The sequence below is a fragment of the Petromyzon marinus genome, chromosome 11 (assembly GCF_048934315.1).
Source record: "Petromyzon marinus isolate PM22_M1 ecotype Great Lakes invasive population chromosome 11, UKy_Petmar_22M1.pri1.0, whole genome shotgun sequence".
Lineage (NCBI taxonomy): Eukaryota > Metazoa > Chordata > Hyperoartia > Petromyzontiformes > Petromyzontidae > Petromyzon > Petromyzon marinus.
In genome coordinates, this window is record NC_133677.1 from 4,876,607 (window position 1) to 4,898,986 (window position 22,380).

Consider the following 22,380-nt stretch of genomic DNA (forward strand, 5'->3'; position numbering starts at 1 on the left):
GCATAATGTTTCCACCTCCATGTTTGACGGTGGGGATGGTGTTCTTGGGGTCATAGGCAGCATTCCTCCTCCTCCTCCAAACACAGCGAGTTGAGTTGATGCCAAAGAGCTCCATTTTGGTCTCATCTGACCACAACACTTTCACCTAGTTGTCCTCTGAATCATTCAGATGTTCATTGGCAAACTTCAGACGGGCATGTATATGTGCTTTCTTGAGCAGGGGGACCTTGCGGGCCCTGCAGGATTTCAGTCCTTTACGGCGTAGTGTGTTACCAATTGTTTTCTTGGTGACTATGGTCCCAGCTGCCTTGAGATCATTTACAAGATCCTCCCGTGTAGTTCTGGGCTGATTCCTCACCGGTCTCATGATCCTTGCAACTCCACGAGGTGAGATCTTGCATGGAGCCCCAGGCCGAGGTAGACTGACAGTTCTTTTGTGTTTCTTCCATTTGCGAATAATCGCACCGACTGTTGTCACTTTCTCACCAAGCTGCTTGGCAATGGTCTTGTAGGTAACAAGCTGAGATTAGGAGCACTCCCTTTAACAGTGTGCTCCTAATCTCAGCTCATTACCTGTATAAAAGACACCTGGGAGCCAGAAATCTTTCTGATTGAGAGGGGGTCAAATACTTATTTCCCTCATTAAAATGAAAATCAATTTATAACATTTTTGACATGCGTTTTTCTGGATTTTTTTGTTGTTATTCTGTCTCTCACTGTTCAAATAAACCTACCATTAAAATTATAGACTGATCATTTCTTTGTCAGTGGGAAAACGTACAAAATCAGCAGGGGATCAAATACTATAAAGCCAAGTGAAGTATCTGTTGGGCAATGCACCGAACTTGAGTTTACATTCCGCGCTAGCAATTCAAGCTTCGTGTCAGGGTTTTGTCGGTTCAAAGTTCATTAACCTGCGGATACATTTGAATAAAAAAATTCTGTTCAAGCTATTTTATTATATGTACAGTGCACGCTCCTTGCATTAGCAGTGGTGCACAAGAACGCATATAAAAGCAAATAAACTCATACAATGAACCATCAACGCTTCTTTATAGAAGAAAACTACGTAAACGGATGACATTTCGGGGGTATGCCCTTTAGAGTGCCCAATCTGAGCTACTGGAAGAGCTTCCAAGCTGTTATGAGGGTCCTTTCCAGGAACGTCAGCCTATTATACATCATATTTGTCTATTGTGAGGCAGCGTTAATGGTAAACGTGGCGAATTTATATTTGTTTCTATACAATGTATGTGGTGTTTGTATACAATGTATGTTGTGGTAGTTATCACGCAGCACCCCCTGGTAATGGATGAAGATGTCACAGTGGTTCGCGCACTGCCGTGTGAACCCGGTGGACAAGGAGTTAAATTCTTGGCCACGGCTGAAATCAGTTTTGAGCGATACATATTAACTGGTTCTGGTCCTCTCCCCTTCGCCAAACTGCAATGAACCCCGCATGGCGAAGTCTAGTTGAATAACTCCAATAACCAGCACTGCGTGAGGAATCCTTTATCCGGCAGTCTCTGTATGTACGTTAAACTTTTCTCGCACCGTAACGTAGCCAACCATGCTAATCGGAGGTGTGGGAACAAATCAGGCATGGGATTGACAAAGAGCTGTGAATCACACAATGACAACTACATCTGTGTGGCACGAGGAAAAGGGAAGAGAGCTCTTCTCTGGGCCCCTTCTCTGGAGCTCCATGAATGAGTCCAAGCAGTTCCTACTTCACTCCACCTGGCGTGAAAACCTGAGCAGTTCGACATCCGAGTCCATTTCGACGTCGGCTGGAAGATGTTTTTAAATTTCAGTTTTCAAACTTTCATTCCACATCTTGAGAAATTACATTCTCGTTCAATCAGGTGGTTTTTTTCGCGTTTTGACCAATTTAATTTCGATACCGGGCCACTGCTAACATCAGTTGCAAGTAAAATATGAACCAGTCCTGGGCCCCCTTTACCAACCCACACTGACCAGCGGGGATTGATCCATGGTCAGACGACTCCTACATCTGACGCTGTGTGGAGACGTCCTCATCCAGCATGGATTGACAAAAATGCTCTAAATCGCCTAAGCTGGTACTGTATTTCACTCGACATTGACAAATTGCCCTTCGCAGACAGGAGCGTGTTGTGCGAGTGTCTGGCACTGGAGTGTTGTGAGAGTCTCTCGCAGGAGAGCGAGGTGTAAGTCGCTGCCATTAGAGTGCACTGCGAGTATCTGGCAGGAGAGTGAGGTGCAGGACTCTGGTAATAAAGACAGTGCTGCACGAATCTGTGTTAGTGGAGTACGGTGCATAGGCTGGCTGGCATTCCATTGCGGTGCGCGACTCACGTTGAATTCGTCGCGGAAGAGCTTGCACTCGTCGGCCGAGCGCCGGATAAGGTCCTCCTCGAGCCGGCCGATGGGCACGGGAGGGAACTGCCGTCCCGTGCTGGGCACGCGTGCCAGCAGTGGCGTGCTCGTGAACTCTGTCGGGGAGAAGGGGGGTGGCGGAGCTTCGTTTAACCCGCGTCATTCATTTAAATTCGAGCGGGAATATGGGCCGGCCCGCATCGTGAGAAACAACTGATGAGCGATGGCGGACGAGATACACGTGGAGTGGGTGGCCGAGAGAAGGCAAAAGAAAGCAGCGGAGGGGATGATGGCGGACGGGATGGAGAGACGGAGTCAACGAGTCCAGAGGCAACGACTGGACAAGAACGAAGGAAAGGAGGGAATGACAGAAAATGGTGGAGACCTTTGTCCAGCAGTGGGAATTGCAGGCTGCCGACAACATTTAATTATTCATCAAGGGAAAGCATCGCTGAGTCTCAAGATGTGTTTTCAGGAGGAGACTGCATTGTGGTGATTTGGCCAATCCACAGAAAAACAACGTATGATCCATCAACCCTGGAAAATGGACGTTGTGTCCCCCATGCCCACGGAGCAGATGCTTGCAAAGGCGTACAATGACCTCATCCCAATGCAATTGCATTGCAGCTCTCGCGATGTGTTTTGGGGTTCTAACGGCATGTTGTTCGGCATTATGCTCCGAGGTTCCGGGCCATGTGCTGGGAGCTGGTCGAGGAACTCAATTCAGTTCCAGCACCATGAGTGAAATCTCAAGATGTAGTGCCAAGCAGCACGCGGTAAAACCCGAAAACAGATCGGAAACCTGTACAGCACAACCTTGAAAACTTGCCCACAGTACAATTACAGTGTGTGGTAAAAAATAACGCGGACGACTATACCTTGTTCCCGCATGTAATGTATTTGTGGGAACCCCTGAAAGCCGATTTTTTTTTTTTAGAGAACAAGAATATCACACTCCCAAAATCTTAAAAACCGAACAGCATGCCGAAGCGATGCTCATGCCAGGCAGTTCCAGTGCAGTACTGTACTGTACAAGAACTACCGTAACGTTGGATTGTGCCTTTTCAGAATTCGTTAGCGATTTTCAGCAATCTCAGCCCGACATCCAATCCCCACCGTCTCATGTCTCAAATCGAGGCATCCGTCACACGTGTCTCGTCTCCTCTGTCAGAAAGGGACCCCGCCAACCAATGGCGCGGGACGGGGAACAGCAGCGTTGTCCTGAACAAGAACGTTACTAAAGACCCCGACGAAGGAACAGCATGGCTTATTCTGGCCTGACGACAGTTGGGACCGGGCTCTCAAACCATGTCCCAACAACAAGGAAATTGTGGACAGTTCCTCCATACAAACGGAGAGGTGCACACCATCAGGCATATCACTGATGACTACCCAATACAACCACGTGTAACTTGGTGGAACAAGCAGACTCCACTCAGCTATCGCCCCGGATGCGGTAGAATGACTTACAAAATGAAACATACAAATGTAGCCTGTTGCTTGTCTTTTTTTTTAAACCATGTTCGAAAGAATAAGTGGTGGATTCAGTGGTGTTATTTTTTCCTTTCTGGTAATTTGTTTAAATCAAAGTATCGTTATAAAAAAATAAATATAAGTTACACTTCAAGATGTAAATCGACATTTGGAATGGAAATTAATTGGGGTTTTGTACAGTCGCTATGTCCGTTGTGCAGTTATTTTGAGGGAGCACTGAATTATTCTGAGGGCACATGAAATTATCTGGTTATGTTGAGGGCACACTCTGCTCGGAATTCCCCTCACACTTCCAGAAAGAGATGGACTCGTCAGAATTGTTTTGGTGCCCAGCATTTGAGGGTAGGTTTCCTGACAAGACGCACCAAACGTCTGGGTTTACTGAACCACCAGCTTGCTTCTCTCTGAGCTCTACACTGACTGTGTTGACAGAGTTGGGACGGTTCATCAATTTTTGTTTATTGATCAGTCGAAGAATAATTGTAATGGACTACTTTTTTGTGGCCAATTATTTATGGCCCTTTTAAAAATGGTGCCTCACCCGTCCACATCCTGCCTCCCACTGGTTGTTTACAAGTTGTATTCTGATTGTTCCATTAACAACGTCTATCAAGTATGCAAATACCGGTGTCAGAGGACAGCCCGTAAAAGGAGATGTCACGCAACAACTACTGATATACCTTCAAGTGACGGATTTTATTTTTAACAGAGGACTCACTTCCTCACATTGCCCTGTTGCACAGAATGTTTTTTTTTTTAAGCTGGCAGACAAAGCAGTTCTAGATTTGAAGCTTTCGTGACTGCAAGGATCCATATACTCTTTGGTTCTATTCGGTAAAGTCACGTAGGTAAAAAATAAAACAACAAAAAAATAACGACGTTTCGGCCACAACACAAGCGGCCACAAGCGGCCTTCATCATCTCGAGGACAGCGCTGTCCTCGAGACAGCCTGGTCCCTTCACCTGATGAAGGCCGCTTGTGTTGTGGCCAAAACGTCGTGATTTTTTGTTGTTGTTTTATTTTTTACCTACGTGACTTTACCGAATAGAACCAAAGAGTATAGACAAAGCAGTGTTTTAATTTCTCAAGAGATAACAAAAATATTCAAATCGAATATAAAATTAATCATCCTTTTTTGAGCTAACATTATATATTTGGGCTAAGCCCATCCACTCACTATAGACTTGAGAAGCTGGTTTAATCATGGATGATTAAACCTGCTTCTGAACCAGGATATGAGCCCATGTTCATGCACTAAGTCCAGAGACTCGCCCGGTCACCCATGAACCTTTTACTTTTTCGCTACAAATCATTGTTTTGTCACATGGCATTAATAGCAACTACCTCATGCCAATCGTTGATGAACACGATCTCTTAAGAATGCCTTTGTTTTCTCGAGAGAAAGATTAAAAACTGGTTGGGTAAGTACCGATACGGAAGGAACACATTCACAGCCTGTGCCTTAAGCTATGAAAACATTCTTGTGCCACACCTTTCCCAACAACTTATTGACGAAAATAAAAAAAAACCTCAGATGTATTTTTAATTCAATAAATATCCCGTGTGCACCAACAGCCCAAACCTGTAATTATAACCACAAGCAATCACTCATTTTAAAATTTACCAGGCAAACTATAAACATGGGTACAGAATACCTGTGATTAGCACGATTGGCTACGCACAGTGCAAAACAAGTTCAACATACACGTGTATACAAACTGCATAAAGGCAATTTGTACGTAAATACAAATTACAAAGCGTATAAAAGTGTGCAGTGAAGCACGCGGAGATAGATGTACGCCTCGAATGATACTGGCAATACTGAAAGCGGACCATATGGAACAGAGATCAAACGCAACTTCAGAGACAACTTGGAGAACTCATGCTTGTCCACAGCACATTTTGGCTCGACGGTTCGAGACTAACAATGGAATAGCAGCCAAAGCAGTTGTGGGGAGGTAGGGGGGTGGGGAGGCATGCGTGAGTTGACGGTGAACGTGCAGAGAGACGTTCTCGCCCGTGGTGCATCTCGGGCATGTAACGCGAGCGGATAGCCGTGGGAGGCCAATCAGGAAGGGGGGAGCTTATGCACTTTCACATCATCTAGACTGAACAAGTTCTGTAGAACTGTTTTTGTGCGTTTAGTCTGTAGGTCCATCCACCGCACCTCCGATTAGCCACGGTTGGCTACGTACGGTGCGAAAGCAGTTCAACGTACATACAACCCAGCGGTGGATAGACGATATCCCACTGTGACGATTTCAGGTAAAGCGTGTGGGGAGAAGAGGTGGAGGGGTTATTGTAGCACAAGCTCACCCGATTCCTCTGCCACTCGTCCATTCTGCAGAGCACCGACCTCCAAGCTCAGCGATGCCTGTTTACGCTTCCTAAATCTGCACGCAAAACATTTGCAACAAAACGACAAAAATTACCTCCCCACCCACCCCTTCCTCGTATATCCTTTAACAGACTGCTGGGAGCAAGTGCTGTTAGCGAGCAGCACCTATGGAGGCTACCGGCACGGCGCACACAGAGGGGGTGGGTGGGTGGCCAGCACCACGCCCGGCCGCCTTTGTCTCTCACCAGTGGCGATGGGTTTGTTTACGCGCCGCACCCGGGTACTCGTTTGAGGCTGAGCCGACCTAGGGGAGGCCCGGGACCGTTGTTGAGTGGCCGCGATCGGGAATCGAACTCGGGTGGCCGGGGTTAGTAGCGCTTAAACGCGAGACACACGGGGAACACACACACACACAGACAACACACACACGCAGATGACACACACACACAGATGACACACACACAGAGATGACACACAGATGATACACACACAGAACGACACACACAAACAACACACACACATAGATGACACACACACACACAGATGACACACACACACAGATGACACACACACACAGACCACACTGACAACACACATACGACACACACAGACGACACACACAGATGACACACACACAGATGACACTCACACAGATGACACACACACAGATGACACTCACACAGATGACACTCACACAGATGACACACACACAGACGACACACACAGATGACACTCACACAGATGACACACACAGACGACACACACACAGATGACACTCACACAGATGACACACACACACACAGACGACACACACACAGATAAGACTCACACAGATGACACACACACACACAGACGACACACACACAGATGACACTCACACAGATGACACTCACACAGATGACACACACACAGATGACACACACAGATGACACACACACAGATGACACACACACACAGATGACACACACACACAGACGACACACAGACGACACACACAGACAACACACACACAGATGACATACACACATAGATGACACACACACAGATGACACACAGACGACACACAGGCAACACACACAGATGACACACACACACAGATGACACACAGACAACACACACACAGATGACACACAGACAACACACACACAGACCACACTCACACAGACAACACACATACGACACACACAGATGACACACACAGATGACACACACACAGACCACACACACACAAATGACACACAGACGACATACACAGATGACATACACACAGACAACACACAGATGACACACACACAGACCACACACACAGATGACACACACAGACCACACACACAGACAACACACAGACGACACACACACACAGATGACACACACACAGACCACACAGATGACACACATACAGATGACACACACACAGACGACACACACACACAGACGACACACACACACAGACGACACACACACAGATGACACACACACACAGACCACACACACAGACGACACACACACAGACCACACACACACAGACAACACACAGACGACACACACACAGATGACACACACAGACGACACACACACAGATGACACATATACAAATGACACACACACACAGACGACACACACAGATGACACACACACAGACCACACACACACACAGACAACACACAGACGACAACACAACATCGGTGCACAGAAACAACGGAGTTTGAAGACAGCTCCGACGCAAATGAACATCGTTTCACTTCACCTGTTGCCACAGCATCCCGAGAACATTTCTGAGCGATGAGGAGCAGGAGGAGGTGGGGGGTTATTTTTTTTTGGTTTAAACCCTCGACAAAAGCGGTACCGAAATACAAAAGTGTTCGTTGCTTGGCGGATAAATTATCCTCGTCCGGAGCCAGGAGGCAGAACGTTGTCCGTGTCCATCGATCTGTGTGCACTTCGTCCCCTTCGCCCTTCCCAGCAGCAGCAGCAGCGAGCGAGCCGCCTGTCCTCCGCTGTCTCCTCCAAACCAAATCCTTCTTCTCCGCGTTCGGATTTAGAGGACGAACAACAACAAAGATCCCCTCTCGCGACGAGGTGCCGAGTAAGTGCAGTAAGTAGGCAGTCGTCGATGGTGCAGTCGTGCGGAGTCCGTGGGTGTCGACTTCGCGCCCTCAGCGCGGAGTCGCCGCTGCCAGCAGCCAGCCGCGTGTTGAACCGAACGCGGCATCAGTGGAGGGGGTGGGTGGATGGATGGGTGGTGGTGGATGGTAGTGGAGGGGGTGGGTGGGTGGTGGTAGTGGAGGGGGTGGGTGGGAGGGTGGTGCTGGGTGGATGTTGGATAGGTGGTGGGTGGTTGTGGTTGGTGGTGCTGTGCAGGCGTTTTTTGTTTGTTAACTTCCCGTCGGTGTTGAGAGCCTTTCGCGGTGTGCCCGTCTTAAAGGGTCACGGAGGGAAACGCGCGTAACCGACCGGTTGGGGAGGGTTTCACAAGCACTTTCTGGTGATCCCCCCTAAAGTGGGCAATGCCAGCGTGCGTGTTGCTGATAAAGATCCCCCCCTGCCCATCCCCGTACAGCCTCAACAGACTGTTGGGGCACCTATGAAGGCCAGCACGGCGCACGAGGCGGTGGGGTGGCCAGCACCACGCCCCAGCCGCCTTTGTCTCTCCAGTGGCGATGTTTTACGCACTGCACCAAGGGTGCTGGTTTGAGGTCGAGTCGACCTGGTGGTGTTGTCGTGAGAGGGGTGGTGTAGCCGTGAGCGCCGCTGCCCTGTGAACAACCCAAAGCACCCGAGTTAGATTCCCACTCACGGCCAACGCCGGTGACGATTATCTGAATCGGTCCTGGGCCTCCCCTAGGTCGACTCGGCCTCAAATTAATAACCCGGTGAGGTGCGTAAAAACATCGCCACTGAGGAGACAAAGGCGGTCGGGCGTGGTGCTGGCCACCCACCCCGTCGTGTGCCGTGCCGGCATTCATAGGTGCTTGCTGAAAAACACTTGCCGCTACAGTCTGTTAAAGTCAATACGTAGGATCTTTTGGGTTTTTTTGCAACACAAATGACTGGTACCAGCGTAATTCAAAGATCAGCCTCTGTGGAGGTGGAAGAGGCTCGTGAAGGATGCTAGATTGCTCCTCTCTAGCTGTAGGGTGACGGGGACGTTTGGAGGCAGTCAACCCTCCAACAACAGCGGAGGGCAGCAGAAGAGGAACGACGCTCACAACAACGAGCGGAGCGCCGGGCGATGTAAAACGCAGCAGCGGAGGTGGCACACCGTGGAGGAGTTACAGATGGTTGCGTCTGCCAGTCGTCTCCGTCATTTAAACCCATGGCAAATGGCTCTGTTCCCTGACCTACTGCCAGCAGCGAACCTTCGACCACTTCACGTGGTTTCAGAGTGAACCTAGCCTGGCACAAGAACCATGGTGACATCAAATCGGAATGATAGACTTTTATTCATTTATTTTGTGACTTGCTTAGCTTTCCTATAACAGTACTTCTGCACTCGTTTCTGACCGGCCCCCTTACTGGACGTCTGTGAAAAAGAGCTTCATAGCTCATCGGATTCTTCCAGTCTAAATAAAGATGCTGATTCTGACACTTGGCGGCGAACGGCGGTTGTTGTCGCGAAACGAGGAACTTGTATACAGTTTCCTATAACTATAAATGCATACCTTCCACAACCCCGTATCAGTGCCCACCTTATTACGGACCAATTCAGACCTTATTGACCACCCCGTGCACTTATATTTCTCAAGGTTCATCCTACAAAGTTCCCATCACAAGGGAGAACACACAAACAAATAGACAATTTGTGTTGGCCCGTATTGAAACGGCCTGTTTGCCGTATGGACCTAAAAACTAAATTTCCCCTGTACAAGAATACGGGGTAAGCCGCATGGGTTGGCAGCTATGTGTACATAAGTGTAATGATTGCAGTGCGACATTAATCCACGGAGGGAAGGTCGGTTTGGGTGGCGTAACGTTGGACTTGCGTCTTTACAGCCCGTACAGGAAACTGTTTTGTTTGAAAGTTGTAATTTTAAGAGCGGCGACCAACGCCGATGCAATTGTGGAGGCTTGCTGAGTGAGCATCGGCAAGGGGCGTGAGGACACCGTCACAGCAACGACCTAACGTTAACGCTACACAGTTGAGGCTTCGGCATAAGCCGGCAAGGTGTAATGAGCAACTTTTAGCTGTTGGCAAGTAAGATCAAATAGGACGCACTCCTCCCACCCCCCCCATGAATTGCCAATTCCATTGTTTACTTTTGCCAAATGTTTGTTACTTTTGCCAAATGTTTACCCAGAAAAAGCCTCACTGACTTTGAAGACGTATTGCCCCCCCCCCCTTCCCTCCCAAAGCCAAGTTCTGCTAAACACAGATGTTTGGCCAATGCCATTTAGAAGTTTGGCCCGTGTGTGAACGAAACGGGAGTGCCCGGCGGAAACCCATCAGGCATAATCGAGAAGAGTTGTGACACTCAACACCACTTCCATCTCGTGGGCATGCCTCGCAGCCCTACCACATACTATAACACCTGGCAAGCCCTTGGTTGAGATCACCCCATTGAAGAACTAACCAGGCTCAACCCTGCTTAGTCTCCCGAGATGCAGTGACTTTAGGCGCATTTGATGTACTGTACGTTGAACTTCTTTCGCACCGTCCGTAGCAAACCTGTGACTCCGACATAGGCAACTTATAAACACGCCGTGTTCCGCGACACCGAGAGAGAAAAGAGGGTGTTGTAGGGTCACGAAGTGAAGGCCACGGTATCGGCCAGGATTGGACAGTAAATGAGTAATGGGTTGCAAATGGCAGCAGTCAGTGCGTTTGTGCTGTTGATTAGCATCTAGACTTCTAGAGCCATTCGACTTGGCAGGATGTGGCTTCGGGGGCAGTGCGGGTAGCGTGTGTGTATGTATGAGTGTGTGCGGTAGTGGGGAGCGGTGGTGTAGCGGTTAGCGCGCTGCGCTATGAACCTGGCGACCCGGGTTCGATTCCCGCTCACGGTCATACACCGGTGACGATTATCTGAACCGGTCCTGGGCCTCCCCTAGGTCGACTCAGCCTCAAATGAGTACCTGGTGCGGTGTGTAAACATTGCCACTAGGGAGACAAAGGCGGTCGGGCGTGGTGCTGGCCACCCACCCCCTCGTGTACCGTTCTGGCCTTCATAAGTGCTCGCTAACAGCACTTGCCCCTACAGTCTGTTAAGAATATATGGGGGATCTTTGTTTGTGTGCGGTAGTGGGGAGCAGTGGTGTAGCGGTTAGCGCGCTGCACTATGAACCTGGCGACCCGGGTTCGATTCCCGCTCACGGTCAACACCGGTGACGATTATTTATAAATGACTTTCTGCTGCGATGTGTAAACATGTGTAAACATCGCCACCGGGGAGACAAAGGCGGCGTGTGTGCTCATGCTTTTCCCAGAAGGTGCAAGGGTGTGCGAAATTGTTCATTGTGTTGGGGTTTGTGGTTGTGTGCTTAGCACTCCACTCCGAACACGGTGACCTAGGTTCAGTGACGACTACCAACAAGTCTCGAATGGTACCTGAATCAGTCATGCGCTTACCCTAGGTAGACTCAGCCCTTAATGAATGCCTGGTGCAGAAACATCAGCAATGGGGAGGCGTAGACGGCCAGGCGGTGATGCTGGTCACAACAACCCATCGCGTGGCGTGCCGGTCTTCATAGGGATTTCCTCATAGCACTTGCCCAAAAAGTCTATAAAGCGGGAACTTTGTTCTTTTGTTTGATGTGTTTGTGTAATGTCCTCAGCAGCTTTCGCCCTTATAACCACTCTTTTTACCTTACGTATGTTGTGCTGTCAACACTTGGGGTACAAACTCCAGAGATGTGTTTATATACATTCATACATTCCATGTGCCGTCTTTAAATTAAGCTATACAGTAGAGCCAAATGAAGAATTATCAACGGTACTTCAGTCAGGACTTTATTAGATTACATGGCTTGGTTTAAACCTATACTCAAGCTCCCTGTGTGCAAGTTATTGTGTAACATACACGTGTATCTGTACAGTACTGTATAGTTAATTCAGATATCTAAAACAATCATAAAACAAAATTTTAATTTAAAGCTTTCGTGACTGCAGTAATTAATATTCTTAGTTCTTTCGGTAAAGTCACGTTGAAGGGAAACAACAAAATAATAAAATATATAAACAATAAAAAACAATACGTAACATATTTTATTGTTTTATATATATTTTATTATTTTGTTGTTTCCCTTCAACGTGACTTTACCGAAAGAACTAAGAATAATAATCATAAAACACTAATAATTATCGAAATGCATCACTGTTTTACAGTAACGGTATTGTGTTGAGTGCTTGTGTATTATTAATTCAAATGAGTATTTAGCATGCGTAACATCTTAGTTTATTATCAATGCACTGCTGAACGAAGGCCTCCCCCTACGCTATTTCAGCCAAAGGGGTTGTTTGACCATACTTCACTGCACTGGTGAGTGCGTGGTTTGCTCGGGCTGGTTCGCGCTAACCATTGCGCCATGACTCCCAACCCCCACCCCCCCCCATCATCTTCGTTACTACGGACAAAAATGTGGCTCAACATTTCGTATCAAGCTGTGAGCACATAGCGAGGATTATATGGGGATCACGACTACAGTATTGAAAATCGCTGGCATTTAGCCAGGTATGGTGTTTCGTGTGAGCGGAGTATAACGCGTTGTTTTGCTATTCAAACTCTCGCGGTAGCCACCAAGGGTGGAACGAGTTCTAATGCCCCTTAATTAGGGTGACTTTATTCCGCGTTCATGGAAGTGTTGCAAGCTTTTCCAAGGATTTGAAATTACAAAGCACGGAGAAAGGCATGGTTGCCACTGCTCACTTTGAATGAACGCGGCACTTTTTTTTTGTAAAGGTTCAAATCCCTTGGACGATCAGCACTGGCATAAACTTAGGAGATTTTCTTTCGGGAATAAATATAATGCAATGTTCCGAGCTGTACATTATCGACACCAGAGAATAAAGGTATGTTGTGTATATTGGTCATACGTTAGTTGATAATGAATTTAACGTTTCAAGGCAACTAAAAATAAGTGACTTCATGGAAAATGAGCAGGCGAGTATTAATCATTCAAAAGATCGGTGAACAAAATTATTTGGCGCTGTAAATATTCCACCGAATACATGACCAGTTGGGGAAAGTTCGCGCCTAATATGTGCACTCGAGTTAAGCAGGTGGACAACAAGACCACGATGCCATTGAACCACCCTGACCTCATTATACAATACAGTAGAGTACCTCTAACTGCAAGCAAAACTCTCACTCCACGTTATCCAAAGTGCCACGCTGCCAGGCCCTTCGACGGTACCCGTAAGCGAGGTCACATCACCTTAATATTTCAATAGCTCCACCGGCTTCCAATCCAATCCCGGATCAATTTCAAGATCACACTCACAGCATGCATAATGCTACCTCGACTGCCACCTGCCTCCCTCTCCTCTTATCTCACTCTCCTTCCCTTCACGTGTGTATATATGTATATTTAATCTCTTCCGCACCATACGCTGCCAACCGTGCTAATCGGAGGTGCGGGGAAAGGACAACAAACGAAACACACAAAAAACATGGAAAAAGCACTCGCCTGCCTCTCCACTCTTCGTATCAAGTAACTCCCCTCCGTTCACTCTCCACTCCCGCAACCCAAGGCTTTCTTTCCAAGCCCCCCCCCCCCCTCCCCCGATCAGCCTTCTCTCAGTGCTCGTTCTCCTCTGCTGCCCCCCACTGTGTAGAACACCCGTCCCCCAGCTCTCCATGCTGTCGACCCCCCTACTTCTGTGTTTATCGAGCCTGGACTAACTCCAGGCTCAAGACCTATTAAACTAATATGCCCACAGTTTCAGAACAGAGTCTTGAGTTGCGGTCGAATTTTGGACACTTTTTTAAATCCACACTGTGACCACAGATATTTGAGAGTGCGGTGTAGAGTCGATGGTTTAATCTCCTTGAGACCGCAGAGTGTTTTTTGGGAACGCATCTTTGTAACGTGAATATCATAATCACATCATGGGAGTTGGCATAGCCAGCGAACGACGCTGGCGCTAAAAGACGCCGTTCGCCAAATACCTTGCTTGAGGCATTGTGAGTAAACTGCGCTTTTAAGCTGCAGCAATGATGTTTCCGTGCAGGCATGCAAAACGAATTATGTAGACGCAAACTGCTCATATTTCTGGAAGATGGCTTAGGAATTTACTTTAGACTTGGCATCTCAGCCACCCGTGATTAAAACTGGGTTCTCAAAGTGTTCCGATTCGATGGTCTAATGGAAGTCACCCCCATTTACACACACACCCACAAGATAAAATGTGGCTTTGCAATTAATTGGAAAAAGTCAAAATCTATGAAGTAACACAATGGTTGGTTTCGGTTGATTGTGTCAGTCTCAAAGCAGAGCGTGTGGGGAAATTATAAAAAGGGCATTTGCAGGGTATTAGTGGGAGCAGTCCCCTGAAAAATCTCATCTGCAGCTATTATCTGCCATGCATGGGTTGCATTGCTGTGCGAGATTTTCAAATAAATTCTTTACCTCGTGTCCTGATGTAGCACAATCGGAAACAAATTTGGAGGACCCCCCCCCGCCCCCAACATGCACATTTGTATTTTCACTTTGCAATTTTTTTATGTCATACATTTTTCAGAGTCGTGCGGATTTTAACATAAATGCGTGCCCTTTCGTGACCTTTAGAGGAAGGCTTTCCAAAGTTAAGCTAAACGGGGATATAAAACAGAACTATATTTTACCCTAACCCCATCTGGCTTTTACTCAAGATATGTATACCTTTAAGCATTTGTATATAGACATGATGGCTACAGGCATTATAGGTGTGTGCAATATATCACGTGGCCATCTGTCTTGTATATGCCGTACGGCATTCATCAACGGTAGTTCAATCGGCTTTAGCGTCACATTCCATGGGAGGTAAATTACTTTTTTTCACGGATGTATATTTCCGTACACGAGTGAACCAAGTGGCACGTGACTTCAAGAATTATGATGGGGATTGTGTATCTGTAAGTGTTCAGCACGAGACTTAAAACGACATAGAGAACATCAGGGATTACGTTACCCAGTGAATGAAAGCAATCAACGTACGTGCTGTCATTTTTGGAGGCACATATTAGGACGTGTAGTTGATTGTATTGTGTTGTGTAGTCACAAGTACAGGCTTGCTTCCTCGCCCTTCGTGATCATCGTTATATCGTCGACCATCTGGTCGACAATCGCTCATGGTGGATGGTGCTCATTCTCCTCTGCTGCCTCCATAGCCTGGAACTTCCTTCCCCCAGCCACCCATGCTGTCGACTCCCTGTTCTTGGTCAAATCCAGGCTCAAGACCATTGTTTTTTGTTATTTTGTCTCGGATTGATTCCCTGTCTTTTGTTAAATAAACACGCCCGACTTTTTTTGTACTTCATCTTGAGATGCGCCGCGTTTAGATGCTACGAAAATCCAAATTGTAACGCATATTGTGTCACGATCGTTATACCCACGCTGACCAGCATGGTGAAGTATGGTCAATGAACCCTCATGCACTGGTTGGCATGGGGAGACCTTGCGACCAGCAGTGGATTCACAAAGGGCTGTACTTGTATTTATCTGGTTTGTTCATAACATATGAGCCGTATCTGGTGTTCCACTTGGCGGTAACAAAGGTTCCTGGCAAACAACCTGGAGGAGCAATCTTTAAGCCAAAGTGCTTAAAGAATATCCATTCAGAATATCCAGATATCCAGAATATCCATTAAACTATATCCCGAGGTATGTCTGCCAACTACCTTTTCGGGGTATGGCTGTGACTTGGGAATAAGGGTGTCTCTCGATTTGGCATTGGCTAATGATAGAATTGATTATTAATGGCTTTCCAAGAAAGGGGCCCACTGTGAAAATTTGCTTTGTAGGACTCATCCATCCGAACCTCACGTGGGACCTGGGGCATGATGACTCTCCCAAGAGTAAACACAAGGGTCCCATTCTGTCTTGTTTATCTGCTTAGCATTGCGAGTTATGCTTGGCTAAATTAACAAAGAGATATATGCTTATATTTAATAGGCAAAGTTAAAGTGATGTGTTGCTCAATTGAGTATTGAGGCAACCCTCATCTCCTGTTATAGCCCCGGGCCAATGCACACACATTCCACATTCCTATGGCGAGTGTGAGTCTTTCCATCGGGCAACCACTGTCTTCTTACCCATACAGCGGTATTAATTTTAATGTCCACGTAGAGATGATGGGCTGAGTCAACATCCATCCAATCATGATTTGAACCCACAACCTTCCGATTGCGAGCCGCTAACTCTCACGACGAGCTATCCGGCCAGATGCATTTATAAAATAAAAATTGTAACTAAAAGATCCCGTGTATTATAGAGGAATGAGAAGACAAAATCCCCTACGTAGCCTGTTGGGGGAAAGTACTGCTAGCGAGCGCCTATTATTCTCATTGTAACACATGGATAATGGATTGGCAGGGAGGTGGTGGCTAGCCCCACGTCCGGCCGACTTTGTCTCCACCATTGTTGCACTGCATCAGGTACTCTTTTAAGGCTGAGTTGACCTAGGGGAGATGCCCAGAACCAGTTCAGATATTCGCCACCGGTTTTGGCTGTGAGCGAGGGTTGACATCAGGGTCAACGCGCTCGTGGCACGGTGTACTAACCACGCCACCACGGCTCGCCACATGTATGACACACGGGCGCACACATTATTGCCCAGGTACAGAAGCCGCCTGCAAATTTGCGTCGTCGTTGCTTGAGTTACAATTTAAATGGGGGAACGATGTCGGGCCTTGGGGAAGTGGGGATGAGGCGGGAGGGGGGGTGGATAAGTAAGTGGACAGGTGATGAGGTGGGGAGTTGACGTTGGTAAGTGAGAAGGTGGGCAGGTAACAGGAAAGTAGGTGGAGAGGTGGGGAGGCAAGGAGGAAGGGAGCTGAAGCTTTGATGAGGTGAGCACACAGGCCGTTTGCGGTGCATCGCTGGAAGGAGGCCTCACCGTAGAATGTACAGCATGACGGCCCCGAAGGTCGCCAGCAGCAGCACCAGGGCCACCACCACTCCCACCAGCACTGCAGAAAGACAAACACACGCACACAACCACAATCACCGGCACGATATCGTGCAATAGAGACGTATATCTTGTACATGATAGACGTGCAATATTTTTTTAATGTTGACTTTTTGGTCCTAACTTTATCGTCCGTTAGCCGGCATTGGATGATGAATGGCATGTAATCTCCTGCTCTTTCTCTTCACCTTGTCCAAACAGGCACTGTTAGCACACTCTTTGTTTTGCTTTGTGATTCGCAGATGGCAGTGAGGCGGTGGTTGCCGGGCGGTTAGTTATCTTAATTAGAAGTGTTTGCACGCTCTCCAAGTTCGGTCACGTAGTCTCAAAAACACAAATGAACATATTGGAGTGGGGAAGTTTTGTGCCAATGTACGATGCATCGCTAATTCCTTGTCCGACTTTTATTTCTATATTATCAAAGGAATGACGGACAAACAGCGTTGGTAAAAACCCACAAGGACGATGGGACAACACTCAACAACCCCACAGGGCCAGGGCAACTATCGACTTGGTGTGCTGCTTCGTGCAGGCATATCTCGCTCGCTGCCCCCTGCAGGAGGGCAATCTCGCACGTATGATCCCAACGTGATTCTCTAACCCTGTATATTGTGATGCGGGTGCACACCACTGTAACTGGTGGTTTGCACAGCACGCTTTGCCCCTGGAGTGTGTTGCTGCTGTCAACACAGCATCATCAGCTCACCTTGCCTGTTCATGGCTCCTGTGGGGGATAACACAAGTAAAATAGTGTTAACATAACAAACAAATGCTGCAATTTGGTAAATGGAAGATGTCGTGTACTTTGCATAATTAACAATCTATGTTTACAATTGAGTAGAATACGATTTGCTAATTGCAAAGCATGCAGTCTTGTGATGTAAGGACATACTTGTGTTGTCATCTGGGTGCAAAGAGTCAGAATCTAAAAAAAGAGAGCAAAAGCAACGTTAGAATATTAAGATAATACACATGCAATTATAATGGGAGTGGTGGCACAGTGGTTAGCAAACTGCGCTATGAACCTGGTGACCGAGGTTTGAATTCCAGCCATGGTTACTATCAGTGGTGAGTGATATTTTAACCGGTTTCAGGCATCCCCCTTCAGAAACCAACACTGCCAGCGTGTTGTGCCAATCAACCCCCTTTATTATTGGCACAACACACAGAAAATAGTGGATTGACAATATATCTCATAATAATAATGTACAGTGCATTGAGGAAGACCTAACAGAGAATGGCTTAACGACATAAGAGAGTTGCACTGCTTGAGCCTATTGGCACAATGTTGCACACTCGAAATGAAGGACGTGGGCAGGTACTCCAAATCGAGGGCAAACACATGTATTGTGGTTAATCTGTAAGATGCAACAGCCCGTGTGTCACACACAGCAATTCTTGAACCGAGTCGCCATTAACCATGTGACTGGTGTACAAGTGCGGTTATACTGGTAGGAAACGAAGTGGACTGGAAGCTCAACCGGGATTAATTCACAGGAGGCAGGGGATTAATTGTGTATGTCTGTGGATGTCTGTCCACGTGTATCCGGACACCCGGATAAAATGGGAGGGGTGGGACTGGGTGGAGAGGGGAGGGTGGGGAGGGTGGGGAGGGGCTGGGTGGGGAGGGTGGGGAGGGGCTGAGTGGGGAGGGTGGGGCTGGGTGGAGGGTGGGGAGGGTGGGGCTGGGTGGGGAGGGGGAGGAGTGGGGCTGGGTGGGAGGGGTGGGGCTGGGTGGGGAAGGGCTGGTCACCCCGTGGTGCCCTTATAAAACTCAACGTTTAACCTACTCACGCCGGCTTGTGCCCGCCCTCACAGTCGGGCATATTTGCGGAATAGACCACGTGCCACCGTTGACCCTGGCCATTGACCAAGCAACCCAACGTTCCTACCAGCTCCCTCCACAGGAATGTGTTTCAATAACCCTGCCAGCCACCTACAGGCTGTAACTCAGTCATCACATGCTTCTGGACACATGCATTGATGCACTGCACATCAGGACTTTCACAGAACCACACTTTACTCCCTGGCTGCACAGGGAAATAACAAAAAGAGTCATCCTTTCCTAATGTGCCACAACAAGACAGATTGTTAAGTGGAAACAAATGACAGAATGTGCAGTGGTCACCTACGGGATATTTGCGCATATATCGTGGTGATGATGATGATGATGACAGTGCATTGTCAATCCACTGCTGGATGAAAGCTTCTTCGTGTCATGTCAGCCAGGGGAGTAATTTAACCATACTGCACCACTTTGGTTATGGTTATTGCACATTGGTGTAGTGGGAGCCTAGGACCGATTCAAATGTCACTCACCGCTGATGTTATTCACGGCCAGGTATCAAACTCAGGAAACTGGTTTTAAACGGTAGTGCACAAACACTGCAGCACTACCCCCCCCCCCCCCCCCGCAGATTGACTATAGTTTGCGCAACTACAATTATAGTATCATTTTGCGAGGATTACTGAAAAGATATCCACTATAAAACCATACGTAAACATCCGTTCGGCACGGGACATGAGCACAAGTGCACCCGGTGTTCAATGTGGAATTGGTTCGGATAAGGTCCTCCGGTTTTCGTTCTGTATTGACCACATGGCTCGTCCCAGCCGCTTTACGGTCACAGCTATTGTTGCCGTCTTCCTGCTCCCTCGGGCCCAGGCCCTTAATTTATGTCGCTGTGAATTGAAGGAAAGAGGTCCGGGTGAGGGCAGAGAATATCCACGAGTCTTCTTTGTTCCAGCAAAGGGCTTGGCAAACACAAAGGCTGTGCATTCGAGAGGTAGGCCTTGATAACGTGTCGTCGCATTAATAATCGGGGGACGTTACACATCTGCGAAGGTTGTATTTTAAGAAATGTCTAACCCAGGTGAATTTTGCATGGAAGAGGTTTCACGCGTAGCCTGTTTTGTCAATCGACTGCTGGATGAGGGCCACCCCACGCTCCGTGGGTCATAGGGGTTATATATTTGGCCGTATTTCGCCATGGCTGGTTGGTGAAAGCAGGGAGCATAGATGTGGGAACAAAGAAGTACAATACAACAATCGATTTCCCCACAATTCCCTCTGCTGCCCACCAATGTAGCAGCACAGCAGCCTATAGCACCTGCTGTGCACAGCGGGCGCCCATCCTCACACTATCCAGGCCCAAATTCTTGCTTAGCTTGCGCGACCCGGCACATTCCAAGAGATTTTGCTGGAGGCGAGAGGTTTCATAGCACGTAGGTTTTGCAAAGTGCCGCATATTATTTTAACCAATTATGACATAACGGTAATACATGGTTCCTGCCAAACATAGTGCACTATTGCATTCGACCTCCTTTGCCAGTACCAAAATATAACAATAGGGGTTTTCCCGTTTGTTCTGGCAACAAAACTGAAACCTTTTTACAAGGAGTCATGTGTGCATTAACCACAATACTTTTGGTCAAAATGCAAAAAAAAACACTCTGATAATATATACATTGTCCTTGAAACTGATTGGTCCACACCAGAGACGGCTTTATTTTAAGCTTCGTCTCAATTGGTGCTAGACCAGAGGACACCAAAAGGCGACTACATCATCTTCAGTGTAGCGGTGCACATCATGTGTGCATGCGCCAAATGCCCCACTTTGCGTGCACGCCAGCTGTAGAAACGTTTAAACCTGAATTGTCAAGTAATCAAATATATGGTATATTGTAATATACCATATATTTAATACAAGGTGAATTCACTGTTTTGTATTGTATATTTAGATTTTCAACATGAAAACCTTGCATATGTTTCTGTGCATGTGTGCATTTGAGTAACCGTGTATGCATATGTGTTTCTGCATGTCTGTGTTAAATATATATATAAATGCCCATTATGTATTGTTACATTAGAATGTTATTACGATGCTGATAATAATATAAATTGACTAATCGTGGCTTTCCAATTAGCCAAAATAAGTCTTAGAGCCGCCGGTCAGTAGGAGGCATGCTGCAGGTCAGTAAATATGCGCACTCATGCTGCGTTTCCATGACTACTGGGAAGTGAGCTGGCTCCGATCGTGAACTGAGCTAATGGGATCAGCCCTGTGTTTCCATGGCAACTTTACTGGCTGACTCGGAAACAAAACTGGCTCTGGAACACCCCTTTTTTCCACTGGTACATCCGAGCCAAACCTGCGCGGGGGCCCTTGCCGTATGGGTGAATTCCCACTTATGGCCAGGAGTGGCGGGGTTAATGAAATGTCCGTTTTGTGTGACGTATTTATGTATGTATGCATGTTTAACTTCTTTCGCCGCACACCGTACGTTGCCAACGGTGCTAATCGGAGGTGTGGGGGAAGGACAACGCAGTAAACCTAAAAAAGCAGTTCTAAAGAAATTCCAGTGTCTTTCTAATGTCAGAAGAGCCTTCCGGACGTACGTCAGTACACCGACACGGTGAACCGCGTCGCCGCGTCAACTCTGTTCACTGCGTGTAACGCCAGCGGCGCGGCTCGACTGCCGCAGTGGAAAAACAACCTGGCATCACCTGGCGACTGTACGACAGGGCCGTGCTGGGGCCGTGTTGAGTCAGCCCCACGCGGCTCTTCGTGTGCAGTGCGGACGAAGTGTACGAGTGGGCCTTCGGCACACGGCGTTGGGAGCCACGGGGCCATGCTGTGCCACCGAGCCAGCTCGGCAGCGGTCGGGGAAACGTGGCACAGACTCGCCTGGCCCACATGTGTGTGGTTGTCAGAGGTGAAACAGCAATGTGAGGGATATAAAGCCACCCCCCCCCCCCCTCCTGGTGATTCACGAGCCCCACGCACGCCCTCCTACCCACCCACACACCCACAGATTGACTCGGCTTTGCACTCGCACTTCGTTATCCCTACTCCCGCTCGTTCACGTGAGAATCAAAAGCCGGTGAAAGATCATGATTAAACGCTGTGTGCGTGCATGCGTGCGTGTGTGTCGCCGTCCCAGGAGTGTGTATTTTCAGTGCAATTATCCTGGTGGTTCTGGGTGTTAACATGAACAGAGCCTTGCAACTTTATAAACGTTCGGGCTGAAATAAACCATATAATTCCAGGATGCCAATGAGGCATCCTGCAAACATAGTGAGGC

At 47.8% G+C, this 22,380-nt stretch overlaps 1 protein-coding gene across 2 annotated transcripts in view; it reads right to left on the reverse strand.

Annotated features, from left to right (window-relative positions):
* Positions 1-22,380, reverse strand: part of PTPRA (protein tyrosine phosphatase receptor type A) — a 91,813-nt gene that overhangs the window by 26,275 nt on the left and 43,158 nt on the right. Inside the window, exons 4-8 of one of the 2 annotated variants that reach the window (XM_032952233.2) lie at positions 18,188-18,220; positions 18,002-18,019; positions 17,224-17,296; positions 6,170-6,246; positions 2,338-2,474 (exon numbers count right to left, since the gene is read on the reverse strand). In XM_032952233.2, the coding sequence (XP_032808124.1) occupies positions 2,338-2,474; positions 6,170-6,246; positions 17,224-17,296; positions 18,002-18,019; positions 18,188-18,220 (338 nt within the window). Of the gene's footprint in view, positions 1-2,337; positions 2,475-6,169; positions 6,247-7,938; positions 8,417-17,223; positions 17,297-18,001; positions 18,020-18,187; positions 18,221-22,380 lie in introns of those variants that run through there. The other variant, XM_032952234.2, reaches the window with a different exon arrangement.